We start from the raw sequence: 11,988 nt of genomic DNA on the forward strand, positions 1-11,988 counted from the left end.
GAAAAACACACAGCCACGGCTTCAATGAGCCTAGATCCAATTAACAAATAATTATTAACAAATTATAGGAGACTTTTTTTATTTTTTAATACATTGAAAACAAATTATAAAATTATATATTATAAAATAAAACAAGAATCCCTTAAGATAAAGTCCAAATTAATCCAACTGAAACAAAAAGAAAAAAACTGTTATAAAACCAGCATAACAGCTACATAAAATAAAAAAATAAAATTATTTACCAAGACCATGTATGTACCTTTGTAGTAAGTAATTAATCCATTTGTTTACTATGACGAGCTGAGCTTGTCATAGGTTTTGTAGGCCTAGTTTGACAAGCTCACCTCACGCAATCTTTATGTAGTGTGACTTTGACGTATCCTGTGTTTTCTTTATGGTTTAACATTGGTTTATAGTAGTTTACTTTGATCCCGTAAGATTGCAGCACATGTCAATCAGTTTACAAGAAAACATATGGTAATCATATTGACTGAAAATTCCCTACAGTTCTGTGTTTTTTGAATATTTTTTCTCTTATATTTCAATTTTTTTGCATATTTTTGTTGTTTATTATTTTTAACATTATTTTCTAGCTTTTTGATTATTTGATACTAATTTTTTATAAATTATGTTCAGGTTGTGTACCTGAATGAAGGTACTGTCTCTTTGCACATCTCTTCACATGTATTCTGTTTCTGTTTATGACAGTTACGAATAAACATATTAGGTTATTTCAATCGAAGAGCTTCAAAAATATCTTTAAGAAGGTGATGTATCAAATGAGAATAAATGTAAAAGTGATAATGATGATTGCAAGAGATCGAGTGATAATGAAAGCGAGCACCCAACATTCATGTAAACATTGTTTACGAGTCTGAAGTATGCGAGTTTGTGGTTGACGAACAAAATAGGTTATGTTGATGTTTGGGATTGGTCTGATGGAAAAAAATGTTGTAAAATATGTTGCTATCACTGGTGAAAATAAAAGTGTACGCACATTATGTTTTTTCATTTTAATAATTTTTTATCAACTTTTTTTTTCATTTTATTAGTTATTTATTGTTTCATTTTATTATTACTGTAACCAAGCATAGTAATATGTAGAATATAAAATTTAATAAGAATTTTTTTTGTTATTTGTCCTACTTTACAAACCATTAAAATATCCTTCTCTAAAATATTTCTCTAAAATTTTTTTTAAATAATAAGACATTCCTGGTTAATTTCATTCCAATTATGTAGGTAACCAGCGAATGGGTTAAAAATAACATTTTTATCTATTAAAAGATTTATTTTTTGATTGATGAATTACAAAGAAGCTTGTATATGAATAAGGAATATGGAAATTTAGAAGGGGTATGCCTGACCAGGATATAAACCAGGACCTCCATATGAAAGGCAAAGACACTACCACCCGGGAGATCAGCATTAAAAAAAAACCAAAAACAATACTTTTTCATGAACCCATTTACCCATAAAAAATACAATTATGTATAGAAAAAAATTTGATTGAAAACACGTAAGAAGACTAAGGGTATCTAAAGGAGGTAGTCCAGAAAAATGACCAAAGTAGTAAGAGTCAAAAATACAAAGTAATGGAATTAGATTGATTTTTAATTTGTAAAGTTAGTTATAATTTTATTTTTTTAAAATGGCATGTACAACACGTTATCACTATCAGGACATGACATAACTTTCAAATTGATGAAAATTCAAGGTCACATGTTGCAAAATCAATGTCCAATACAAGAGATATGCCTCATTTAACAAACTCACGTCAATAAATTTGAAATAAAGTTTACATTCTAGTTTTTGCTATTAAGTTTATAACAAATTCAATGTATAATATATATCATATATTTTAGAGTAAAGGAAATATTTTCTTTAATTGCTTCTTTTAAATCTTAACATTTAGTTATTCACATAAACTGTAAACAAATAAAAATTTATAAACACTTTTCTCTCTTTCTTAAATTTAAATCCTAAATTAAATTCTTTGATGCATCTATTATGAACATATCATAGCAGAACAAATATATTATTTATTTCACTAATACATGAAAATGAAGTATCTTAACTCATAGAAACATAGAAGAAATACAATATTCAATATAATCAGATGCATGACATGTCATACACTGCAAAATAATTTTGTCAGAAATGTTAAGTGAAACATACAGTATAAGAGTTATGCTAAATGATTATTTAAATAAATTTGAAAAAAGATTGTGTTCAAAAACAGTTTACAAGTTTGGCTTGGGCAATTTTAAGTTAAATTTATGTTTAGTATTATAAGTATTTAAAACCTTCCTTAGCTTCATTCTTTTATCACTCATTCTTTTATTGTCAAGTTTTGACAATATTCCTAGAGTAAAATAAGTTTTGACAATAGTAAGGTGCCAAAATGAGTCAACAAATGATAAAAAAACGAAGCTAAGAAAGGTAAGCAGTATTCAACATAGAAACTATAGTGATCTTAACACAAAAAATAAGAACAATTTAAACAATTTTAAATTTATGCTTTTTATTGTGAATGCCTAGAACTAAAACTCTTGTTTATATTACAGAAGTCATTTTATAGTTTTTTTTTTCACTAATACTGTTTACTTATACTTTTTTTCTATTAATCTTTTTTTTTTCAATTATTTTTTATTTATGTACATTTTTCACAGTTGTCTACTACTGTTGACTGTTTAACCATCAAAACAGCATGCAGTGGGTAACAAAAAATAACTGATACAATACATTCATTTTATTTTTATACAGTGGTGTGGTGGTATACTACAACAGTAGAGTACACTATAATAGTAATGGTACATTTTCGTAAAAATGGAGAGTATATTGATGAAAATAAAAATTATAAAAGTAACATTATAAGACCCTATAAGAGTATACAGGAAGAAATCACTATTGTTATTAACAAGATACCAAAGAAATGTCTTTCCTTAAGAAAATGCAATGAAAAGACTGCATTTCTTTTAAGATAATCAAAATTTCATACATGAAAAATACCTAAAAAGATAATTAAAAAAAAAATAATTATAAAAAAAACTAATACATAATAAAAATATTATTGGTAAACATCACCTTCTTGAAACCTATTTCTGCTGCATATTCTCTGAAGCACTGACGACATAAATTAAGTCCATACTTCCTAATTAAACCATGACCATTGGCACATGCTCGGCTAAAAAAAAAACATAATGCAAAATTAAGTCACCAATATTAAATAGTGATCATAATCATCAATATCTGAAGTTATTACAGATGTGGGTATTCCATTTTAATTCAACAAATTTTTAAATATTTTATTGCACCACTATTTTTTACTTTGATGATATTTTGTAACTACCCACCTTGTAGTGACCAAAAATATTTTTTTATATTTTTTAAAATTTTTTTCTTGAATAGACTACTTTCTAACTCACAAACAGGTAAAAACAGCATTTTCATCACTTTTTCCATGAGCTGCAGAATTCTTATTTTACATCGTACAGAGAGTCAAAAAGGGCTTTATGGAAAGAGTAATAATGGAACTTCATCTCAGTCTACTCTAGATTAATTTGTTACATAACCAAATCTTGTAATGTTCACTGAAATTACATTTACATTTGTTTTTTTCAAATTTTGAGCCCAAAGTAAATGTAGGTCGTACAGTAACAGGCCTGTTTTTTACCTTTTAACTCTTACGTACTAGTAGTGCTTATAAAAAAAGTAAACTGTTAGTGTCCTTCATTTAAAAAAAAAAAAAAAAAAAAAAAAAAAAAAAAAAAAAAAAAAAATGGCTACCAAATCATAAGATTTTGAAAATGTCTCATTTGTGGGGCCCAAAATCCACATGTGAGACAGGTGGCAAAAATTTGAAATCTTTACAGCAGTAAGTACTTTTTATGAACTTCAAAAACCATATAAAATTTATTTTGTTACTCTAAGGGGTTGACAAGTAAACCATCAAAACCGTTAAAAACACAAGCAGTATGTATTTTTTTCAGATAATAATGTAGGTCTACACAAAAAATTTTATAAGTCTATAATGAGATAGCTTATATTCTAGACAGTTTATTGCTTAAAGTATGACACAAGCATGAATGGACATGAATAATTGTGTAATCCTGAATGTAAACATTGTAGAAGGCTCAGTTACTGTTTTGATTTCAATGATTGATGTTGTATATTGTTGCTAGTGTTAAATACTGTGGTTAGGTAATCTACACTTGTTTATAAAGTAATTTTATTAGCAGCGAATCTCTATCTTTTATGCATTATCTTTTATTTTTAATTTTATTAAGTAGAGAATTTTTTTTTTACCTGTAGAGAAAGTGAAGTGCAATTAGTTAGTTTTAAAAGTTATACTAACCGTAGTATTATTGTAAGAACTCTTGCATTTTATAAAAACTAATTATGGAGTATTCAATTGGCATTCACACTGAAACAGTATGTCACAAATTGACTTACAATAGAGCTACCCAAAATACATAATTTTGGGTAGCATTTCTTTTTTGATAGAAGCATTTAAAAAATATTATAAACGATATTTACCAAAACCACTGACATAGAAAATTAATAATGACAAATTAAATATAATTGCATAACATGAAAAAACCATTACCAAATTATAGTACAATGAAAAGAACCCAAAGCTGCCCAATCATTTGCCTGTAATTTAAATAATGTTGAAATAATACAAAATCCAAACTTCATTGCTGACATTTCCAAGAAATAAATTCTCCATAAAAAATACCAAAATTAAATCTTTGTTGCCATTGTGGTAGCCAACATAAACTAAATTTAAGACTATAAAAACAACTGCAAATTACAATTAATACTTATCAGAACTATAAAAAATGTTACATTGAACAATGATCTACATTTAATTGATAAAATAGAATAAATATCTTGCATCACCAGGTTAATTGAACAGGCTTTGCTTCATTATACCCATATAATCAGACTATGCAATTGGAAACAGAAAATAATATACATTATTACCCTTGAACAAGTTTTACAAAAAAAAAAAAAAAAAAAAATATATATATAATAAGTATAATAACTAGAAACAATCACGTCCAACAGAAAGGTCAATGTGTGTGTTTATGTGATCTAAATAGGCAATTTTGGCAATTACAATGCAGCTCTATTAGGCAGGCAGAATAACATAATGCAATATCCCATCTCTCCTATAAGAAAATAAAACAGAAATTTATAGAGAAACTATCAAACGCCTTATCACAGCAATATACTTTTTCTTACCGTAAAACACGAACACGAATATTCAACATATGTAGAGCAAAAATGCTCGTTTTCGCGAATCGAAATAAACTAATAGCTTCAAGCACGTCAAGTTATGATGAAACACAACCATAAATACCGTTACAGTTCTGTTTAATAAAGTACCCTCAAATTAATTTAATCACCTATCGATTATTGTAGTAGTAATTACACAGTGTTTAACAAGAACGAAAGGCAAAATGAGTGAAAGACAAAAACGTGATAGCACCACATTGCTACCCAGAACCTCAAAAATAAAATCATTAATTAACCATTTCCCCTAACATGTAAAAATAAATTAATAAAAAATTACCATGAACGTGAGCCTTGACCATACTTCCTTGGGTGAGAATACCAGATATTTTGATGACCCATTGCGAAAAAAAATCACTAACGCCACTTTAGAAGTACGTAACAGCGGAAGAAGGCTTGCCGTTTCACACGCAGCCAACCCAAAACTGGTGTTTGTTAACCTATTATACTCGTAAAAGTGAAAATGGAGTATAAAAGTAAAAATTATATTATACTACTTGCAATTTTTTATAGCGGTGTATTTCGACAAATAAACTTGTCGTCGTAAACTTATTGATGAGTAGAAAATGAAATGCAAACAATATCTTAGAAAATAATTTTATAAATAAAAAATTATAACTTTTACTGTAGTTATATGAATGTTTTATATATATATTATAAAAATATTTTATATGAATTCATATAAATATATGAATTATACTTGTATAAAAAAATTATTTTCACAATTTTCATTTTTAGATTTTCTGCGGTGTATTTTCTACCTGTACTTCCGACACTTCTTAATGAGAGGAGGGAAACATATAATTTAACTCTTGAAAAACGGCAATTGTCGGTTTTTTGTTTCGATACGCAAACAAAAGTTTTTGTATCGGTTTTTTGTTTCGGGCTTTGTAAACTTAAAAATCAAACAAAAGTATTTATACAGTACGATTTGACACATGGTCAATCAAGTACAATCAGCTTAACTAAAATGCTGATTTAATCTTCACTAATTCTGATATTAGAATTCAAGCAGACTTTAAGTAAGTACATTTTGTTTTTAGTCAAATTATTAATAACTATTTTTAAAATTACAGTTAAAGTTAGTAACTACAAAGTTATTTTGAAAACAAGTCAAATTATTATTAACATTAAAAGTATTAAATATATTTATGCATGTTAATCTTCCATTCTTGTTCCTTCCATAAAAATGGCTCTGAACTTAAAAAAAAAATAAATAAAAAATAGGCCAATTCTGTTATTTTTATAAAATTATTTTATAGTTATACAAACAGATTTAGAATTTCTTGAAAACTAACATTCTAACTCATCTTCAACATGGTTTCAAATGTTTTAGTAAATTTTTTTCTACAACACGATGATTTATTCATTTCTAGAGAATATTTTAAATAACAGACAAAAAAAAATCCCTTTTCTAATTTTACAACCTTAATAAAAGTTTTGACCTAGGTGAACGCTTCTTATTAATGAAAATCTTATTAATTATAGAATCAGAAGGCTGTTACTGTTGACTGGAGTCATATCTTACAGGCCATAAACTCAAAGTTGAAATTTTATCTTTCAATGATAAACACTTACAAAAAATATAGTCTTCATTTCAAAATATTGAACAACAGAATCCCTCAGAGAGAAGTGTGCTCAGTGTCTTGCTCTTCTTTGGCCCTTCTAAATAAATGCTTCAGCAGTTCTTTTTATCATTTGAGAAATAACAATCCTATCATCTTTATATATATATATATATTATATATAAAGATTGTTTATATATAATATAAACCCACTGGGTTAGTCTAGTGGTTAAACTCATCGCAAAATTAACTGATTTTGAAAGTCAAGAGTTCTAAGGTTCATATCCTTGTAAAGACAGTTGCTTTTATATGGATTTATATATATATAAACTAAGCAAAATTGTAACTATTTAAAATTTTAACATTTCTTCAGGGCCCTATGATTATAACCACACCTAGTATTGTCATACTACTGCCAATATACTGCATTGTCAATTCAAAATAAAATGCATAATACTTTCTATCTACCACAATATATATATATATATATATTCAAAATATATATATATATATATATATATATATAGTGAATTTAATATCTTGTGCTTTCATACATTTATTATTTCAAAGAGTAAATGAACATTCTACTTTTATAATAGAATCTATTTTAACTATTACAACTGAATTAGTCTTTAGTTCTTAGGGTTAGTTGATGGCATTATCTCAGGACTCTTCAGTTTGAGTTTAGATAATACCACCTACAAATTTTCACTATATATTTCTTTATTTTGAAATTTCTTAAAAAAATCTTTCTTCAGTAGTATGTACATTCTTTTCAATCATAGACAACGATAAGGATAGACAGTAAATTCTTGAGATTGACTGTTTTATATATATTATATTGATATATTAAAAGATTACAGATATAGTAGAAATCAGTAATAATGACATTCAAGGGACGGGGTGAATTTGGTCGCTATAGCCGATAGTCATTAAAGAAGATATCAGCCAATACATGTATGTTCTGTAAAGAGTATCCAGTACTGTTCTGAATACAGTACTGGATACTCTATTAAATCTACTTTTTACTTTTGCTGTATTTTATATTTGTGGGTTTTTTATTTTTATATTTATATTTTCATTCATTAAAAATAGAGATACATGGTATAATTATGTATTTTACAGTAAAATATATTAGAAAATATAATCATTTACAGTACAGTAATTTAAATAACTTTAATAATGGTAACATATTTTACATCATAAAAAATACTACACTTCCATATAAAAAATATGAAATTAACAGTACAATTAATTACAAAAGAAGTTTTTGTAAAAAATAAAGTACTTTATGAAATAGGAAAACTCAACAAACTAGTGACACAAACATTTCTGATAAAAAAAAATTTGTTAGATATCTGTCTTTTTTTCTTAATGTTTATGGTAAGTACATATTCTTTAACTTTCCATCTTGCAGCCGTCTCATCTGCGTTACAAACTTCAACATTGGTATTCCTCCATAGTTTAGGCCAAACGGTGTTTAACCAGTTTTGAGTTACTCTGGACAGAACAAGAGATGACACACCAGAAATTTTGCTGAACACAATATTGTGATGACTGCGAAAGTGTTGGATCCATGAAGAACATGGATAAAAATTTAAATCTATTTTAGATGCAAAATCCCCATCTTTCTCCAATAGAAATATACAATTTAATTGGAACACAAGAATTTCTTTGAATCTTAAACCACAGAAACCAAGTAATACTTTGTCAAGCCCTGGGTACTTATTCATGACTTTTTTTTCAGATGAAAAAAGTCATGAATGACTTTTCAGATGAAAAAAAAAACAACTTTTCTTGGATGCTTCTTTATTTTTATCCTGATTTTTCCAAATTGCTGAGATAGGTGAGATTTCAATAATTCTTTACTGATATTGGGGTTTTTTCACACATAATTTCCAAATTATGTGTGCTTTTTCTCTACAAACAGTGATTTTCTTTTAGACATTTTAAAACCCATAATAAAAAAATAAAAGGTATAACCCTATATCAAATTAGAAATCAGTACTGTTTGTAACAGTGTATGTAATGTTTTATGTTAATTTAACAACTGTTGAATACAAAATGGTAATATTTATGTTATGACAGTGCCTTTAAAGGAAGCTAATAAGTGCAGAATTCAATTCTGAGAATCAAGCAATGTAGGTGACTGATTGTCGGGAAATAGCTTATTGTGAACATATTCATGCAATACTGTTACTACTGTAGTTACAATTAAAATGTCATACACACAAATTACTACAGTTCAAAAGGGATGCGGAATATAGTACAGTATTTATTACAAAAACATCTGCTCTATATTTTAACAATATCAACGTTGCTATAGGTGAATAAAAGTGACTTATCTAAAGATAAACATGGTCATTACTGCCACTTTTGTTGTTACAGCCAGCGTCTTTATGAAAGGTATTTTTTTGTATAAGTGGTATCAAATTCAATGCAAAACAAATAGTGACCAATTTTTTCATCATTACAGTTGATTTGTTGTTATAAGCAGTGCCATTATAAAATGTTTTTACTGCATACTAATCAGAAATTAAAAGCTTATTACATTAAAATAAAATTTCTAGTAAAATATTAATTAATATCCCTTTTTTTTTGTCTTCAGTCATTTGACTGGTTTGATGCAGCTCTCCAAGATTCCCTATCTAGTGCTAGTCGTTGCATTTCAGTATACACTTTACATCCTACATCCCTAACAATTTGTTTTACATATTCCAAACGTGGCCTGCCTACACAATTTTTTCCTTCTACCTGTCCTTCCAATATTAAAGCGACTATTCCAGGATGCCTTAGTATGTGGCCTATAAGTCTGTCTCTTCTTTTAACTATATTTTTCCAAATGCTTCTTTCTTCATCTATTTTCCGCAACACCTCTTCATTTGTCACTTTTTAACATTCTCCTATAGCACCGCATTTCAAAAGCTTCTAATCTTTTCTTCTCAGATACTCCGATCGTCCAAGTTTCACTTCCATATAAAGCGACACTCCAAACATACACTTTCAAAAATCTTTTCCTGACATTTAAATTAATTTTTGATGTAAACAAATTATATTTCTTACTGAAGGCTCGTTTAGCTTGTGCTATTCGGCATTTTATATCGCTCCTGCTTCGTCCATCTTTAGTAATCTACTTCCCTATCATTCTAATTCTAATATCCCTTTTATAGAACACAAATTTTTACATCTATTAAGATTACTTTTTATTGTAACGCTATTTTATATTAATATGAACTAATCTTATGGAGATTAAGATAAATATTTTAATGAACAGGACAAAAGAAGAAATTCTGGAAAAGGTAATAAATATTCAAGATAGACAAAACATGCATACATAATGAATTAGTATTTATGTATTACGCATACATAAATATTAGTCATTTTCAAAATAATGATAAAGTTTCTTTCAAAGGTCTTAAAGGTCTACTGAAAAAGGAGTCACTAACAGATAGCTCTGAAAGGCTTTTGAAAGAATAAATTTTCATTATTTTGAAAGTGATTCATTTCATATTTAATCATTTTACTACATCATGTTTTATCATGCATTTCAACAGTGTTCACAAACATAAATTAAATTACCAATTCATAATGGTAATTGTATTTTTATATAAAATGAAATAGAAATGAGGAAGATTTTATTGTAAACATAAATTTATGAAAGAATGATAAAAAGGCTATGAACAGAAAAACCATAATTAAGAATTTATCACTTGATATCATTTGATGCACATTTTTGCGATGTAAATGGTACCAAAAAAGTTTGACTCCTGTAGTATCAACTTAAACTGCATAATAATAATTTAGTGAAACAAATTTAGTCAATCAAAATCTGATGAACATTTTTATTTGTGTAATAATTTAAAGAAATATGAAATGATAAAGAAAAAAACAACTATATATTTAAATAAAAAGGATAGTAAAGATTTATCACTGTGTTATAGAAAGAGCCCACAGAATTAAAATCAAAAAAGGGTAAAAGAAAATGGAAGTATTGCAGGTTGCTAATAATTTAAGTAGTTAAGAGGATGGGAGTTTTAATAGAATAAGAATATTAAACTGTTTTTACACAAGGCAAAAAACCTAGAAGAACCCTTTCAGACTCGATGTTGTTAATATCCAGGCTCGGAAGAATGAATTTCCACTGACTCACAGAAACAGACCTTTGAAGATTATGGCTTAAAACAGTGTCTGTCACATGGTACAAATACCAGAAGTAGAGATAGTTGTCCCAACAATGTGCAAAAGTAAGTCAGCAGTGAATAGGATTCAAGAAGTGTGAGAGGACAGTTCTTAAATAAGTAATTCATAATTAAATATTCAAGAATGATAAATTATTTATATTTTATATTTTGGAACTTTGCTGATATATCCAGTATATATAACTTCCAAGTAAAATAAAACAAACTATTAGATTTGTGTAATTCTATTGGTTTAAGTAAAACCTGGGAACACAGATATTTGGATGATTTGTTAGGTTTTGAAAACTATATGTAATTCAGAAGGAAATAAAAGTAGTATGCACAAATGGGCTAGTGGGGAGGGGGGATTAATTTGACTAATTAAAAAATTTCTAGATTATAACATTACTCAAGAGTAAAGATTATTTATTATTAGCACAGATAGAGATAATTTTTGTGAGGACTAATTTAATCTAGAAAGACGTCATGAAATAGAGGCTTATTTATTTCATGACGTCTATTTATTATTTATTTATTTATTATGACGTTATTTATTTCAGAACTTGAGAATAGACTTAGATCATCAGACTGATTTAAATCTAAACAATACATCATAGATGCAAGTACAAAAACTGATATTTCTGTAGCACTCATGGACTAAATTTATAACCTCTTCCAACACTGAAAAATACATCTGTCAGTGAAAGAGAGCACCTAGAATGAAAATTATGTGAAATTTCATGTTTACATTGTTTTTTATGCACTGAAATTAAAAATGATGTAAACAGTTAAAGTAAGTGGATGTGTATAGTTCTTTCATATTCACATCTTCTATGCCAAGTGTCAAGGTGTGTATAATTAAGTGTATATTTATGTATTTACACATATGCGCAAACTCTGTGACCACACTTCACAATAATGAAAAAATGTCTTAAATAATGAAA

The 11,988-nt window shown here is 27.3% G+C and overlaps 1 protein-coding gene and 1 long non-coding RNA gene across 2 annotated transcripts in view; one reads left to right on the forward strand and one right to left on the reverse strand.

Moving 5' to 3' along the window:
- The window catches only part of LOC142330594 (uncharacterized), a 139,040-nt gene extending 127,294 nt beyond the window's left edge, over positions 1-11,746 (forward strand). Inside the window, exons 2-3 of the long non-coding RNA XR_012757815.1 lie at positions 6,040-6,323; positions 11,605-11,746. This is a non-coding gene — a long non-coding RNA (uncharacterized LOC142330594). The remainder of the gene's footprint in view (positions 1-6,039; positions 6,324-11,604) is intronic.
- On the reverse strand, positions 63-5,742 carry RpS29 (ribosomal protein S29). Its single transcript, XM_075375985.1, has 3 exons — positions 5,582-5,742; positions 3,088-3,187; positions 63-168 (listed from the first exon to the last, which is right to left on the reverse strand). Exons 1-3 carry the CDS (start codon positions 5,641-5,643, stop codon positions 160-162), a joined length of 171 nt encoding a protein of 56 aa, XP_075232100.1. The 5' UTR covers positions 5,644-5,742; the 3' UTR covers positions 63-159.
- Positions 11,747-11,988: the final 242 nt, after the last annotated feature.

The sequence above is a fragment of the Lycorma delicatula genome, chromosome 9 (assembly GCF_047948215.1).
Source record: "Lycorma delicatula isolate Av1 chromosome 9, ASM4794821v1, whole genome shotgun sequence".
Classification (NCBI taxonomy): Eukaryota; Metazoa; Arthropoda; class Insecta; order Hemiptera; family Fulgoridae; genus Lycorma; species Lycorma delicatula.

Coding starts and splice junctions, on each gene's coding strand:
- RpS29 (XM_075375985.1), bottom strand. CDS start 5,643: ATGGGTCATCAAAATATCTGGTATTCTCACCCAAGGAAGTATGGTCAA. Junction 3,188..5,581: donor GGTCAAGGCTCACGTTCATG/GTAATTTTTTAT, acceptor TTTTTTTTTTAG/CCGAGCATGTGCCAATGGTC.